At 35.8% G+C, this 17653-nt stretch overlaps 2 protein-coding genes and 1 long non-coding RNA gene across 5 annotated transcripts in view; 2 read left to right on the forward strand and 1 right to left on the reverse strand.

Annotated features, from left to right (window-relative positions):
- The window catches only part of nf1a (neurofibromin 1a), an 83525-nt gene that overhangs the window by 18582 nt on the left and 47290 nt on the right, over positions 1-17653 (reverse strand). For all 3 annotated transcript variants that reach the window (XM_051128552.1, XM_051128551.1, XM_051128550.1), the window contains exons 36-41: positions 8321-8753; positions 6691-7031; positions 6137-6339; positions 4319-4512; positions 3969-4109; positions 684-963 (exon numbers count right to left, since the gene is read on the reverse strand). In XM_051128552.1, coding sequence (XP_050984509.1) covers positions 684-963; positions 3969-4109; positions 4319-4512; positions 6137-6339; positions 6691-7031; positions 8321-8753 — 1592 coding nt within the window. The remainder of the gene's footprint in view (positions 1-683; positions 964-3968; positions 4110-4318; positions 4513-6136; positions 6340-6690; positions 7032-8320; positions 8754-17653) is intronic.
- On the forward strand, positions 2871-12660 carry LOC127176777 (uncharacterized). The gene is made up of 3 exons (XR_007829151.1): positions 2871-3046; positions 9336-9439; positions 10701-12660. It is a non-coding gene; the product is annotated as an uncharacterized LOC127176777 (long non-coding RNA).
- Positions 13095-17507, forward strand: LOC127176775 (protein EVI2B). The gene is made up of 2 exons (XM_051128554.1): positions 13095-13166; positions 13523-17507. The coding sequence occupies exons 1-2, from the start codon at positions 13159-13161 to the stop codon at positions 15051-15053; spliced, it is 1539 nt and encodes a 512-aa protein (XP_050984511.1). The 5' UTR covers positions 13095-13158; the 3' UTR covers positions 15054-17507.

Below are 17653 nucleotides of genomic sequence, written 5' to 3' on the forward strand. Positions count from 1 at the left end.
GCATGTATGTATATTATGTACAATAACTGTTATTTATTTATTTTTTTTCTTGGTCATTATTCAGGTTTTAAACAGTCGGTGAGCAAATAATGTATTGCTAAATTTCTCCAAATCTGATCCAATGATGAAACACCCTTAGATGGCCTGAGTGTGACTACACTACCAGCTGATTTTCATTTTTAGTTAAAGGAGAAGTTCACTTCGGGAACAAAAATTTACAGATAATTTACTCACCCCCTTGTTATCCTCGTCAAAGTTTGACCCAAGCTTGAACTTCCAAAATGCTGTTTAAATGCAGCTTCAAATGGCTCTAAACGATCCCATTCGAGGAAGAAGGGTCTTATCTAGCAAAACGATTGGCCATTTTCAAATCAAATTGACAATTTATATACTTTTTAACCTCAAACACTCGTCTTGTCTAAGTCTGCATGAACTCTGGTTCAATACGGTCAACACAGTTAAGAGTATGTCGACAAACTCCCATCTCGTTTTCTTCCCCAACTTCAAAATCATCCTACGTTGCTGCAGAAGTACCGATCCAGTGTTTACAAAGAAAGACATGAACATCTTGGATGACAAGGGGGTGAATAAATTTAATTATCTATAAATTTTTGATCTGGAAGTGAACTTTTCCTTTAAACTATTCCTCTAAAACCCTCATTTTCATTTGCGTTATTTCTCACCACTGAAGTTGAGCTGTGAGCAGGTGCAGAGCGAGTGAATGATGTTGATAACGAGGCCATGCGTTGACGCTCTGAGTGACAGCGGGCCGGTGGCCACCAGCAGGGTGACCACATGAAACAGGTAGGGCAGATGTGCAGCCACGTCCAGAGAGTTGTTGAAGGATAGCATAAGCATGTAACGGGCCAGGATGGCAATGTCGTCCCACATCAGGTGCTGCTCAAGGGTGGGGGTGGGGGACAGGCACGTCTTATCGATGATCTTACACATTCGGCCAATCACCTGAGAGAAATTCATAAAGCAGTTGATACATTGCAAATTGGGGCTTTATTTGACTTTAATTAGACACTGATAAAACTCAAGATTTTTAGTGCTAAATTAAACAAGGAATTTTAAAGGGACAGTTTATCCAAAAATGTAAATTCTGTCATAAATACTCAACCCCATAAGACCTTCGCTCATCTTCAGAACACAAATTAAGATATTTCTGATGAAATCCGAGAGCTTTCTGACCCTGTATAGACAGTAACACAACCACCACATTCAAGGCCCAGTAAGGTTGTTGAATAAAGTTATTTTTGATTTCTTCTCTGCACACTAAAAGTATTCTTGTAGCTTCATAAAACTGAGGTCGAACCACTGATGTCACATTGACTATTTTAATGATGTCGTTACAACCTTTCGAGGCCTTGAATGCGTCAGATGTGTTGCTGTCTTTGCAAGGACAGAAAGCTCTCGGATTTAATCAATAAAAATATTTTCATTTGTCATCTGAAAATGAAGAAAGGTCTTACAAGTTTGGAATGACATGAGGGTGAGTAATTAATTACAGAATTTTCATTTTTGGGGGAACTGTCCCTTTAAAGGAGAAGTCCACTTCCAGAACAACAATTTACAGATAATGTACTCACCCCCTTGTCATCCAAGATGTTCATGTCTTTCTTTCTTCAGTCATAAAGAAATTGTGTTTTTTGAGAAAAACATTTCAGGATTTTTCTCCATATAATGGACTGATATGGTGCCCTGAGTCTGAACTTCCAAAATGCAGTTTAAATGCAGCTTCAAACGATCCCAGCCAAGTAAGAAAGGTCTTATCTAGCAAAACGATCATTGTTATTTTCATAAAAAAAAAAAACAATTTAAATACTTATTAATCTCAACCTCTCATCTTGTCTTGCTCTCTGTAAACTCTGTGTATTCTGGCTCAAGACAGTTAGGGTATGTCGAAAAACGAAGATTGTTAACAAAAAAGGTAAAACAGCGATATAGGACGATTTTAAAGTTGAGGGAGAAAATATGATCTGTTTTTTTCAACATACCCTAACTGTCTTGAGCCAGAATACACAGAGTTCAGGGGAAGCAAGACAAGACGATCGTTTGACATTAAAAAGTATATAAATTGTATTATTTTTATGAAAAAAAATAAACGATCGATTCGCTAGATAAGACCCTTCTTCCTCGTCTGGGATCGTTTACAACTGCATTTTGGATCGTTGGAAGCCACATTTAAACTGCCTTTTGAAAGTTCAAACTCGGGGCACCATATCAGTCGATTATACGGCAAAAAATGCTGAAATGTTTTCCTCAAAAAGCATAATTTCTTTACGACTGAAGAAAGAAAGACATGAGCATCTTAGATGACAAGGGGGTGAGTACATCATCTGTAAATTGTTGTTCTGGAAGTGGACTTCTCCTTTAAGCTTTCAAAATCAGCTCTTTGCAAAAGGCATAACTCATTACAAACAAACCTCAAATCAGAAAGCACTCCAACACAACAGAATACAGACAATATACCTTTTATTTTCACTCTGTGACATGCAGCTTAACATCATTTGCTCTCTCAATCAGATTATACTTCGACCCTCATTTAACCTCACAGTCTACTATACTAGTCTTAGAAAAGCAGACGCAACAACTGAACAAAGCCTGTCCTTGTGTTGCCCGCTGTGACATCAGCAGTGGCTGGCACATGTTAACCAAACAATATTTTGAATTTTCAGCGAAGCTGAGTACTAGGAAAACAACCAAGTATTTTCAACTAGTAAAACATAGCAGAAAATATCAACGCGTCAATCAAGATTAAAAAAAGAACGAGACGTTTAAGTTATCGAACTCGCAATTGTTGCTCTTCTTCTGTCCAAGTGTCTGACAATGACGTCCATTGAGCGTAATGACTAACAGTTGCCCATATAATAGGAGCGACTGCCCCGCTGGCTAACTATTGTCTGTCTGTGCACACACATACAAATTGGGCATTTGTGCACAACACTTAGGATAATAGATGTTGGGGAGAAGAGCTAGTCAGCCTGGATAAGATCACAAGAGGAATGATTCAGGAACACAAGAGCCAGAAACACTTTAAGCGGTAAGTCGAAATCAGTTTAAAAGCGCGTTAGTGGGCTAGAAATTAACCTAGAAGACCATTTACAGACACGTAAAGAAATAAAATTGGTCTGATGGATAATTGACTATAGCAATATTGTAATTGAATATTGAATATTAAATAGGATTATACATTTCAACTGAGATAAAATTAATGAAATTTTACAAAAATGCATGCAATACAAGTCAAGCTGTTTTTTGAATCATTTTGGAATACATTTATAAATAAATATTTTAATAAAGATGAGCTGCAATAGCATCTGTGCTTACAAAATGACTGCATATTTTGTTACTAGAGTATGGAGAAAAAACAAAATGGTACATTTTGGTTTTGGCTCTGTTGCATTGTCCATGCTCTACACATCAGCAATGTAACAAGATTTAATATTTCAGTACAAACTAACTGTTATCTTATGAACAGCATTATATTAAATAATGTGTGACCCTGGACCACAAAACCAGTCTGTAGTTGCATGGGTATATTTGTAGCAATAGCCAAAAATACACTGGGTCAAAATGATCGATTTTTATTTAATGCCAAAAATCATTAAGATATTAAGTAAAGATCAAGTTCCATGAAGATATTTTGCAAATTTCCTACTGTAAATATATCAAAACTTAATTTCTGATTAATAATATGCATTGCTGACAATTTCTTTTGGAAGCTTAAAGGTGATTTTCTCAATATTTTGATTTTTTTGCACCCTCAGGTTTCAGATTTTCAAATAGTTGTATCTCAGCCAAATGTTGCCTTATCCTAACAAACCATACGTCAATGGAAAGCTCATTTATTCAGATGATGTATAAATCTCACTGTTCAAAAAAATTGACCCTTATGACTGGTTTTGTGGTCCAGGGTCATATATTAAAAAACAAACATAATATGGTGACCAGTAAGTGCTTACCTTGCTGGAGACCAGCTTGACATTTCCTGAAGCCAGAGCTACAGCTGTGTCTGCCATAACTTCAGCCTTGATGGATCCCAAACCCCCAGTAGCACTTGTCTTTATGAAGCTATCCAACACCACATCAAGCAGGTCTGTGATCTATAAACATAAAACGGTGCATTCTGTAACTGCTGACTTGGAGTTTCTAGGGACATGGGCAGAATTACTATAGAGATATACAGGGGTCTTAGAGTTTAAAGGTGTTTGTCATTGTAATGCCTGTTTGAAGCTCTCTGGATGGAATAAGCTCACAAAATCAAATCCTTAATGTAATCGGTGGAAACTTGAAAATAGTTTGAAAGGCTTACCTGACCCAAGCTGCCCCATATCTTTGCCTGTATGGATGGGTACATTTGCTTCTCATTAATGGTCATAGTAATGAGTTTGTCCAGGATAGCAGTGACACGCTGTCGTTTGGCATCGTCATTGTGTTTACAAAAGCGCACCAAATTACGTAGCCAAGGAGTCATATACTCCAAACACAGATGCTTCAGCTCAATACCTAAAACACCCAAAAGGAAACACATCAGCATCATCATCAAAAAACTATTTTGTATTATACTGCCGTTCAAATATTTGGGGTCAATGCGTTTTTTTTTTTTTGAATTCTCAACAAGGCTGCATTATTTAATCAAAAACAGTAATATAGTGAAAAACTATTAGAATGTAAAATAACTTTCTATTTTAAAATTAAATTTATTCCTGTGATAGGCCTAAGATTTCCGTAGAAAACGCGGACAGAATCGCGGAATTCAGTCATGATGCGAAATGTCGTGGAATTTGCCAAATTTTAGATGAATAAATGAAAAAAGTCAGTACACTTAAAAAAAAAAAAAAAAAAAAAAAAAATCTCTAGAACTGCTCTAAGAGTCACTGCATGAGCATTTTACAGTTATCATATAAAAACAGAAACTTAAAGGTCTTCACAGCAACCCATCAAAATAAAAGTCTGGTTTAACTTGAAGAAACTGTGACAAATGTATTTAAGGAATATTTACCTGAGAAATTATTTACTAGAATTTATGTACCAGAAAAATGTAAATACACAAAAATATTCTTGAAAAAATAAATAAATAAATAAAATAATAATAATAATAATAATAATAATAATAATAATACATTTTTTATAAAATCAATTAATTAAAGATGCCTTTGATTATTAAAATGTAATGAAACTATTAAAATGGAATCCATAAACTTGATGGAACTTGGTAAAAATAAAACTGAATTTGAAAAAAATAAATAAAACCCATTTCATAGGGCCTTAAAAATGTCCTTTTTTTTAAACTTAATAAATTGCTGTTAAATTGTGTACATTTCATGATTTCAAAGATATGCTTTTTGCCTATTTTTTTTTTTTTATTTGAGCCATTAAAACAGTTTAGAAGAAAAAAATGGAATAAAAAAAAAAAAGAATCCTAAAAAAAAAAATGAAAACGGAAAAACAAGAATTTGGAAAAAAAACTGATTTCATAGGGCCCTACTTCAGAAATCACTGATATGCTGACTTGGTGCTCTAAAAACATTTATTATTATTATCATCATTATTATCATTCATTATTAAGTTGTGCTGCTTAATGTTTTTGTGAAAACCGTGTTACCTTTTTTTGGGGGATTTTGATACATTTTATGCATCCTTGCTGAATATCAATTTCTTTTAAAATAAGGGAAAAAAAAAAATCTTACTGACAACTACATTTTAAACAACAGCACAGGTTACCACAAATCCAGTCATAATGGTACTTTTTTTTTTTTTATTTATTTAAAATGACCATGGAATCTGAAAAAAACAAAAAACAAAAAAAAAAAAACAATCAAAATATTGAGAAAATAACATTTAAAGTTATGAGGTTGCAAAGAATGAGGTTCTTTGCAATGCACATTACTAATCAAAAATTAAGTTGAGATACATTTACGGTAGGAAATTTTTAAAATATCTCCATGGAAAATGATCTTTACTTAATATCCTTATGATTTTTGGCATAAAAGAAAAATCGATCATTTTGACCCATACAATGTATTGTTGGCTATTGCTACAAATACACCCGTGCTATTTATGACTGGTTTTGTGGTCCAGGGTCACATATGTGCAGAATGATGAGTGTTTGTTTGCATGTGACACTGACTCGACTTGCTGAAGCCGGAGATGCACTCTTCCAGGAACTCTAGAGTGAGGTGGGGTTCGTTAGCTGCTAGCGTTTTGCTAATGGACACAATAAAAAGCGTGTTGTTGGCTGGGATGCACAAGCCAGACGTTTCCAGGAGTTGGCCTTCAATCTTCAGGTTGAAGGTGCAGGTTAAGGCACAAAGGAGATTGTACGCAGCTGACCTGTTGAAGGAGTTTTCAGTTAAGAGCAAGACATTTTTCAAAAGCATGTTTACTTTAACAAATACGTTAGTTTCCATAGTAGTAGAAATGTCTGGTTTCAACTGTGGGGCGGCAAGTTCAAGAGCCGCCCCAGTTGAACTAAAGACACAAAGGAGCAGTATTAGCATTTCTAATCAGTTCACCAAAACAAAGACAGAAGCTTGCAGATAAAAGACTCATTGTCAGAACAACAACAGCGGGACGCATTGGACCATTCACCCCAAACTATCAAGTTGTTAGGCTGAAAAACAGCCTGAGCATGGCCTAAAACTCAATCCCCCAAGATGCCAGCCAAAGTGCAACGATTCTCACCTCAGACTGGGGTCAGAGCTTCCCAGGTTGAGGAGGGCGATGTTGAGCAGGGTCCCAGGAACATCTTTAGGCCTGATCTTGGTGTGCTGAGGAATGGAGTCCGGTTGAGAGAGCTCCCAACGTGTGCGGATGTGGATGATGGACTGAACGATGGCTTCGCACTCCTGGTGCATGAACGTGAGAGGGGTGCCCTGGTTAGCGATGGTTAGTGTGAATTGGTTTTCGTCCACCAGGCATATCTCCTCGATTTCTGAAGCATAGTATATGTCGTTCAGGAAAACGGGCTGTCCCAGGACACGTGTTCGTTCGGCCGAGGTCACCTGAACAGCTGTTGATCCCACCTAGGTAGAAAAAGAAAAACACTGTGATATACACTATGGGTACCATATAATATAAGTTAACATTTTAAAACATTAATAAATTAATAGCGGTTACATTTTTTGCAAATCTCAAAATGGATATTTATTTTACATTGTACAATACAATGTTGTGATGCCTAAATTAATTTATAAAAAAAAAAAAAAAAAATCATTCATCATTACTCTAGTTTTCAGTGTCACATGATCCTTCAGAAATCATTCCAATATGCTGATTTTTATTATTAATAATATTAATAATAATAATATTTTAAACAGTTGAGTAGATTTTTTTTTCAGGATTCTTTGATAAATAGAAAGATCCTAAGATCAGCATTTATCCGAAATATGCTTTTGTAACATTATACACTACCATTCAAAAGCTTGGAGCCTGTATCCTTTTTTTTTTTTTTTTTTAAGTAAATTATACAAATTAATACTTGTTAATATTTTGCAAGAATGCTTTAAATTGACCAAAAGTGATGATAAAGCCATAAATAATGTTTCGAAATATTTCTATTTTCTACTATATTTTTTCTATTCATCAGTTAAACCTGAAAAAAATTCTACGAAGCTCTTTTTAATGTAATAAAATAAAAGCAGCAAATCAGAATATTAGAATGATTTCTGAAGGATCATGTGACTGGAGTAATGATGCTAAAAATTCAGCATTTTAAAATATATTTATTTAAAATATATTTATTTTTAACAGTAAAAATACTATAAAATTGTACTTTTTCTTGCTGTACTTCAAATCGAATAAATGCAGGCTTTGTGAGCAGAAGAGACTTCTTTACAAAAAATAAATAAATAAAAAAATAAAAATAAAAATAAATAATAATAATAATAATAATAATAATAATAATAATAAATTACTGTTCAAAAATTAAAAAAATATATATTTTTGTCCAGGGCTTTGTATTATTTATTTAATCTATTATATGAATTAATTTAGACAAATATAGTATTTTAATATCAGACATTTATCAGTTACCAGCCATAACATGAAATTTAATTCATGATCATGATAAATATATTTTTGTCTACATGTCATGCGCAGGGCTCTGTATTATTTATTTCACATATTGTATAAATTTATTCAGAAAAGTATTGAATTTCAATATCAAACATTTATCAGTAGTGGCCAAAATTATTTTAAGCTTTAAAAAGGATGCATCCCTACTAAAAACATCCAGCGATTAAGCTAGGAAACTTATAGCCAATATTGGTACCTAAACTTCTGTTGAGTTTTGCAAACATCCATGATCTCTTACCTTGATCGACACTTTTGTGTCCTTGTGCGCCAATTTCAGGGCATTGTGGAAGACTTTAAGGTCCTCTTCCAGTGCCAAAGTAGCTGCAGGCAGCTTCTGCTGCTCGGGTTCGATGTGTTCGGCTAGACGTGCAGGCGAGTCGATAAACAGCAGCTTCTTGCTCCCCTTGAGGCCGGTCAGTAGTCGCTCGTGGTATTTGGTGTACTCTCGTACCCAGGTGTTGCAGTTGTAGATGTACACGGCGGCCACATTCTCGTAGGCAAAGTTTGGAAAGACCACAAACCACTTGGATAAAAAGTCCGTCTTAAAGCGGTTACTGGGGCCCACGTGGGTGAGGTCTACTACGATCTCGTAGTGCTTGGCGTAGTACGGTTTAAGGGTCAGAAGGACGTGGTAGATCAGAAGATCGCCATTGATTTGTCCAGTTTTAAACCTGAAACGAGACAACAACGAGAGTTCATCAGTTCATATTTGAATTTTACTGTCTTTTTCACTCTAAACACAATGCGCTGTGCATCTTGGAGAAGTGTATTTTGGAAATAATGTGCAAAAACGTACGTGACCCTGCTCCACAAAACCAGTCTGAAGTATCTTGGGTGTATTTGTAGCAATGGCCAACTATACATTGTTCTTTTATGCCAAAAATCATTAGGATATTAAGTAAAAATCATGTTCCAATAAGATTTTGTAATTTGTTTACTGTAAATATATCAAAACTTCATTTTTGATTAGTAATATGCATTGCTAAGAACTTCATTTGGACAACTTAAAAGGCATTTTCTTCCAAATCCAAACAAACCATACATCAATGGAAAGCTTAAAAAATTGACTTATATAACTGCTTTTGTGGTCCAGGGTCACATATATGTCGAAATGACTACACACAAGTCATTTTGAACACGTCAAACATGAGAAGTCTGTACCAATGCCCTTAAATGACAAACTTCTGACAGCTTACACACAATGGAAACCTGTTTATCAAATATAACCTTGTTTTCTTCTATTGCAACCACAGGTCGAAAGCATCTCAACTGAAGAACACCTAAATAACATCAACAAGCGTGGTGACAGGAAGCTATTGTGTTCTGTATCGCAATATATCAAGCCTCATTACTTCAGGTAGTTGTTCTTCATCTTCCAGCTCTGTAAGAAAGGCTCTATATCCACTTTAGTAAGTACTTATTAGTTCACCAATTATCTGTAAAGCTAATGTGTAATTATGAGTTTGCAGAACAGAAGGCAGGAAAATAAACTAGTCATTAGTTAATGTTTTTTTATACAGTGGCTTTAGAGTTTGAAAACCTATGCATTTTGCTGCATTTTAAAATCTATATACAATAATTAAAATCAGTGATTCATGTTAAATTCACACTACTGTTCAAAAAGATTGGGGTTGGTTTCATTTTTAGTCTTTTGTGCTCATCAAGCCTGCACTTATTTGATCAAAAATACAGGAAAACAGCAACAGTAAAGTAGCTAAAATTAAATTATAATTTAAAATGTGATTTTTCAGTCACATAGTACTTTTTAAGCATTATAATCAATGTTAAAAACCGTTTGCTTAATATTTGTGAAAACCATGATTCGGCGTGATTCTGGATTCTTTAAAGAACGTAAAGTTCAGAAGACATTTATTTTTATTTCTACAAATAGAAATGTCTTTACAGTCACTTACAGCCAATTTAATGCATCTTTGGTGAATAAAAGCATTAACTGTAAAAAAACAATAAAAAAAAAAAAACCTTACTGACCCCAAATGATAGTGTATATACACATTTTGACAAATTTTATTTTTTATCTATTGGCAAAGGTTTTTACATTCAATTTGAACAGGCAAGTGGAAACTTACTGCATCATGTCTGGTTAAAACAGTGTAACTTGTACTGTAAAGCTAAATTAACTGCTATAGAATATGTGACCCTGGACCACAAAACCAAACTTAAGTAGCACGGGTATATTTGTAGCAATAGCCAACAATACACTGTATAGCTCAAAATGATCAATTTTTCTTGTATGCCAAAAATCAATCAGGATATGAAGTAAAGATCATGTTCCGTGAAGATATTTTGTACATTTCCAACTGTAAATATATTAAAACTTAATTTTTGATTAGTAATATGCATTGCTAAGAATTTAATCTGAACAACTTTAAAGTCAATTTTCTCAATTTTTTTTTTTTTTTTTTTTTCACCCTTAGATTCCAGATTTTCAAACAGTATCTCAGCCAAATATCGTCATATCCTAACAAACCATACATCAATGAAAAGCTTATTTATTCAGATGATGTATAAATCTCAATTTCAAAAAAATTGACTCATGAGTTTTCGTGGTTCAGGGTCACACATATCCTGCTGAATAATGGTACTTGTTTGTTACACAGATCTCAAAATACAGTGACAATGCAGACCACAATTGATCTGATGTACAACACCACCATGCAAGAGGAACTCAGCGTTTCTTTTGCAACGACTACTTTCGCTGCAACTAGTGCTGCCGAGATCAGCTGTGTTATTGACGCCCAGCTAGCGTTTATAGCAACAGCGATTGCTGGTGGCATCATGCTGATCCTTTTAACCTCCACCATAGTATTGGCATGTACCGTCTCAAGCCTGAAACGTCATCACCGGGCCCCTCGCCCATCCCGAAGCAATGCAGACCTGGTGAGCGGTACAGGCTATTGGGGTACCGAGAGAAAAGAGGGCGGTATTGTGGGTCCATGCGAAACCAGCGTTCTACTAGAGGAGGTAAAGACAGACGGCGAGGAGGAAGATATCCACGATGGCGCGGCAGGGCCGAGCCAGTATATCACCACTTCTAACGCGGCCGGTGATTCAGAAAGCATCCCGACAGCCATGCAAAGCTCAACCTCCAGGGATTCCTGCATAGATCCCATAAGTTTGGAGAACATGCCTTTGATGGTGTAAAGGATAAGAGCTTTTTTTGTACACTGGGCTATAATGTTTTCTTTCTGCCTTTTTTAAAATGTCTTCAACAGTTCAGCTACTGCAGTAAGAAAGCAAGCTAATAAAAGTGCATAGTCAAACGTGCCTTACAGGGTTTTTTCAAAATTGTTTAACTAACTACAATTTTTGCTCATCCTGTAATGTAAATGGATTTGATAAGTCAAACAGTCAGTAAATAGAAAGCTTTGACCTTTTCACATGTAAGGTCAAAGCAGTTTTCTCATCTCAATCAGCTCTGGAGATCTATTTAGTAAAGATGACAAGGACAATAAGTAAACGAATATGTGTATGATTGTACATACTGTGAAATCTATCTAACATCAGCATTGTCTCACGTTTTGATTTTAAATATGACAAGCACTGAAGATGAAAGCCACTTTACTATACACTGTGCATAAACAGCAGACTACAGCATGTGCTTTAAAGTGATGTGTGTGTGTGATTTCTACTGTAGTTTCAACTACAACCAACAAACAAAGTCAACAGTTTGGATGAAACAACCTATGAACAGCTTACTTACAGTTGAGGTCAAAAGTTTTCATACACCTTGCAGAATCTGCAAACTGTTAATTATTTTACCAAAATAAGAGGGGGAATAAGGCATTTCACATAAAATATGTTTACATATAGTAAGAGAAAATAACAGTTGAATTTATAAAAATGACCCGGTTCAAAACCGTACATACTGTGTTGTTACCTGAATGATCCACAACTGTGTTTTTTGTTTAGTGATAGTTGTTCATGAGTCTCTTGTTTGTCCTGAATAGTTAAACTGCCCACGTTTCTTCAGAAAAACCGTTCAGGTTCCCAAAATTCTTTGGTTTTTCAGCATTTTTTGTGTATTTGAACCCTTTTCAGCAATGACTGTATGATTCTGAGATCCAATTTTTCACATTGAGGACAACTGAGGGACTCATATGTAACTATTACAGAATGTCCAAATGCTCACTGATGCTTCAAAGGAAACACGATGCATTAAGAGCAGGGGGTGAAAACTTTTGAATTTGAAGATTAGAGTAAATTTAACTTAACATGTCTTCTGGGAATCATTTGAGTATATTCTGTAGCTTCTAAAGGGCAGTACTAAATGAAAAAAATATGGTATTAAGGCAAAATAGGAAAAAAAAACCCCATCTTCATTCCGTTCAAAAGTTTACACTCCTTAATTTCTAAAATAATCAACATTTTTTAGATTCTGCAAGGTGTGTGTAAACTTTTGACCTCAACTGTATATTTGATTCCAAATATTAAGCAGGGACAAAAGAAATCACATACTCCAGCCTTGCAAATCCTATAACAATGAGCAAGTTTTCCATCTCAGAACACTGACGTCAATATAAAATAAAATGCTAATGATTAAAAAAAAAGCTTGTTCCGTTTATCATTTACAATCAGATTTTGACATTTCCTCAAGTATTGCTCGCTGTGTGAAACTCACTGCAGCAATACTACTGTTAAGGTCAATAACAGATTTTGCTTCAGATGATGTTATTGTTAGCTGTAAAGTGGGTGTTTAGTGAAAGGAACTTTCCAAGATTACAAAAAAGAGACATGAGATTATTTCCCTTTAGATGACTTCTGCTCTGCAAAGAATTTTTGACTCTTAATAATAATAATTAATAACTGAGCCCTTCAGAAAAAGAACAGCAATTATTTAAAACAACTTAAAAGGAGCCTCATATCCTAGAACAGAGTTTAGAAAGAAAAAAGTGCTTCCGTTTTTCATGCCCTGTTACCACAGAATCTTTCCTCATGAAAAAAAAACTGCTATTAGCAAAAACGAATGCAGCCATTTTACAGCTTCGTTTCCTGTCAAGTGAAGTGACGGTTCCGTATTCATCACTGTACTTCAGTCTTTAACAAGTGCTACAGAGGATGCCTGGGTAAGTAAATACTGTGCTGTTTTGTCTAGCATAAACCAATAATTATGTTACTTTTGAGCATTGAGCATTTTTAACATTTAAAGTAAATACATGGCAATACAAAATAGAGTCTGTTTGAAGCTAGTTGTGTAAAGCTGACTGATAAATAAACGAAAAACCTAATCTGTGTTGCCAAGTATTCGCTTACAGTTTGTGTGCGATATTTGTACACACAGACATTAGGTGTAGCCTCTATATGAAAAAGAAATGTAAAAGTTTTAATCTGAACATGCTGCACGTGGCATATAAAAATCTGTAGGGAGACAAAACTGTCGAGTCTTGTGTGCAAAAATGTGTGTTTTTTTTTTTTTTGCAAGGTTCTCTAAAGACACCATGAAAACTACTCCTTGCACACTTATCTTCCTCTTTTCTCTACCATGGAGTCTAAATGGCCATTTAACAACCAGCCAAAAGAATATCACAGTAACAAACAAAGTAGAAAATGCATTAGAGGCAAGGAACTACACTATTGATTCTGAAACAAAAAACGTGGTTTCATTTTCAAGCAGCGTTCAGACGCAATACCTCACAAGTCATTCAGAGAAGCAAGGTATCAGGCTAAGGTCGCCCAATGGTGAAGATGAGACATTAAGGACAAAGAGGAGTGTGCTTGATGACAACTTGACTACTACGTCGACACACCCTGAAATGCAAACGCAGGACACAGTATCTCAACAAAAGGAACTACTAAAACCAACAGAAAGTTCACACAGACCACATAATACATCATCTTTCCAGACAGAGAATACTACAGAAGACACTGCAAAACCACCCAATGCCATAACGGCAGATGTTGTTACGCCAGAGGGAAAGACAAGCAGTGGACCTTTTGAGACACAGAAAGGGACTCAGGAAACATCTTCAACTTCTGACACAGTCATGGATCGCAACAACACCCTTTCAAATACAGATCTTCAAACAATCCATCCCACAGTGAACAGTACACACCAACCAAGCACAATGACTCATGCCCACACTTCCGCAATAGCAACTGGGGCAGATTTCAGTGGGATTGTAAACACCAGTGTGAAAACCACAGAGTGGACTGAAGTCACAAACAAGTCGACAAGCACTCAAGCACCTGAGCTTGAGATTACAGCTACAGCTACGACTAAGCCAACAAAGACACTGATGACCACTAAAAAGACCACCACTAAGAAAAGTCCACCTCCATCAAAAGACAAGCAGAAAGGGAACCCAGGTCCAGCTGTGGCAGCTGTGATCGGCACCACGTTTTTCTTGATGTTTATAGCGATAATCCTTATCTTGGTCAGGAAACGCAAAATACAAAGAAAGCAGCTTGAAAATCCCGAGTGGGCCGGACCCTCGCCGTTTCTGGATGGCGACGTTCAACCGAACCTACCTACGGATGAACACGAGACTATCACTAGACAAGGCTTCAACCAGATGTCCATTTCCAGATACCTCTCCCAACGACTGTCAAAACACCTCACATTCGGGAGGAACACGAATGAGGAAGTCCTCATGGGAGACATCCTTCAAGGAAGCACGTTTGGCCATCAAAATCCAGATGAGGTCCAAGCCCCCAACGGAAACCCGACTGCTGCTCAAGACTCAGGGGTAAACAAAATCCAGGAAGGTCAAGCATCTGTGGACTCATCGGACACCAAAACACCTGTGTCAGAAAATGCACAAGAACCTGTGATGGAGAGCAAAGAATCAAAGGAGCCTGATAATGTCACTTCATCAATGTCTCCTGGTCCGAATACTGTAATTAAACCTCTTCCACCTTTAGTGTCTATAGATCTTGATTCGCTTTCAGAAGAAGCAGCTCCTTTGCAAACATCAGATGGTGGGATTGTTCCACCTGCTCCACCACTGCCCTAATCTCTTGGGACTATCCATGAACTACCAAAGAAGACAACCTAAATCCTTATATTTGCTATCCAAAAGCCAAACAAATTATGTAAACAAGACTGCATGCAACCTTGACATAACGAAACTGAAAGTTTAGGATATATCCAGGGATGCACATACGTTTTTTTTAGCCTGGTTGTTGTAAGACTGGAGATTTGGTTTGGTCCTCACACTATACATAGTGTGACCCGTTAAATATAACTCTAAAAATAAAATGATAAACAAAATAAAAAAGTGTGGTACTACTATTATATTTTAAAACAAAATGCGAGTATTAATAAAAATAAAATTATTTTAAAGTAAAATTATAATATTTACTTTTTACACGAATTTTCATCATTTTCAAACCTAAAATTAGCAAGGTTTTATTTTGGCGGATTGCCGGCAAGCGGGTAGATGTGCTGCAGCCTTTAGTGCAGCCGACTGTACAGCGTCAGTGACTCTGGACTGGACACTGGACCACAAAACCAGTCATAAGGGTCAATTTTTTAAAATTGAGATTTGCACATCATTGAAAGCTGAATAAATAAGCTTTCCATTGATTTATGGTTTGTTAGGATATTACAATATTTGGCTGAGTTACAACTGTTTGAAAATCTGGAATCTGGGTGCAAAAAAATAAAAATACTGAGAAAATCGCCTTTAAAGATGTCCAAATTATGTTCTTAGCAATGCATATTACTACTCAAAAATTAAGTTGATACATTTTCAGTAGGAAATTTACAAAATATCTTCATGAAACATGATCTTAATATCCAAATGATTTTTGGCATAAAAGAAAAATCGATAATTTTGACCCATACAACGTATTGTTGGCTATTGCTACAAATATACCTGTGCTACTTAAGACTGGTTTTGTGGTCCAGGGTCACATTTTTGCATTGGCCTTTGAAAAACGGCAGCAAATAGCCTAGCATTATGCTTTCAGTTTGAATAGAAATCTTACACAGTATTACAGTTTGTTGATCTAAAATGATAATAACAGCGCATTTCTCATTTTGGTCGCGCATGTGGACTTGCGTGCACCCCTGGATATATCAAAGACGTGGGTTTTTTTTTTTTTTCTTCCAATGAGCTTAATTTTTGGCACAATTGTCAATTATGATTTGCTATTTGCCAATCAAGAATCTCAATCTAGAGAGAATCTGATTGGACAATAAGCTGTGTAGTCCACAATGAGTCTTGCTCAGAGCCGTCCAATCCTGCTCCAGGATTGCCGATGTCCAGCAGAATTTAGCTCCAACACACTTGACTGGAAGTTTCTACTGAGTCGAAAGACCTTGATCAACTACTTCAGGTGTGTTTAAATAGGGTTGAAGCCAATTTTGCAGGATAGTTTTGCAGGAGCGCTGTTCTTAGTCAATTTTTCCAAAAGACGAACCTGTGCATTTGAAATCTGTATATCTGCTTAAGGTTAGTGTAAGTACCAGCACATAACTGCTTCGAAGCTAATAGCTAATAACTAATAGCAACAAAAATCCAATTCTGATTTTGTCATTTTAGCAGTTTAAACAGCAACAGCTACAAGCTAATGTATTAACAGCTTAGGCATAAAACCACAGCATGTCCAGTCTTTGTTCTTATGCACTTAAAGGGAAGGACAATTCCGTCATTAATTACTCACCCTCATGTCGTTCCAAACCCGTAAGACCTTCGTTCATCTTCAGAACACAAATTAAGATATTTTTAATGATATCCAAGAGCTTTCTGACTCAAGGGTCAAGGCCCAGAAAGGTACCAAAAACATCGACAAAACAGTCAACGTGACATCTGTCTACGAAGAGTCAGAAATCTCTCGGATTTCATTAAAAATATCTTTGAGGGTAAGTAATGACAGATATTTCATCCCTTAAAGTGTGTACATAACACTTCAACTTAAAATAATTAGTTACCCCACTGACTTAAAATTTTTAGTTTAGTCAACTTGAAATTTTAAGTTGCTTAATGTTAATTAAAGTGACAACTGGAATATTTTAGTTGACTGAACTAAAACATTTTAAGTTAGCAGGGTAAACAACTTCTTGGTTTGTTTTTTTTACTGTGTAAGAAAAGGGAATGTATTCACAATAACCAGAATGTGAATGAATTATTACATTGCTATAGTCACTGGGAGCATGTCTGAGCTTCGAACTGAGAGGAACTGTCAGATGAACAGACCCAAACGCAGCTCACTCTAAAAATACAAAATGTTGCAACCACAAGGTCTTGTGTCCTTCTTTGCTTCAGCTGTAAAATACAAAGGGTAAGTGTTAGTTGCAGTACCGTACGTTAATATTTTTGCATATAAGCACCTTTAAATCTTTAGGACCACGATTGGGTTTAATCAACAGTTAATCTAATCTCTAATGCTCATTATTTATTTGTATAAGGTTGTTTTATTTCACAAATAAAATTTGAATGCCAGGAGCAGTGACGCACTCAGTGGTATCATTTACAATTCAAATTTAACAGTACACAAACTACAGTGAAAATAGGCTGTCTGAACAGTACCAGGCTATTTTAAAATTTTGTTTAGTCTGCGTACAAGAATCTTTAACTGAACTGTATATCGTGCAAACGATCTACAACCG

The sequence above is a fragment of the Labeo rohita genome, chromosome 15, assembly GCF_022985175.1.
Source record: "Labeo rohita strain BAU-BD-2019 chromosome 15, IGBB_LRoh.1.0, whole genome shotgun sequence".
In the NCBI taxonomy this organism is placed as follows: Eukaryota; Metazoa; Chordata; class Actinopteri; order Cypriniformes; family Cyprinidae; genus Labeo; species Labeo rohita.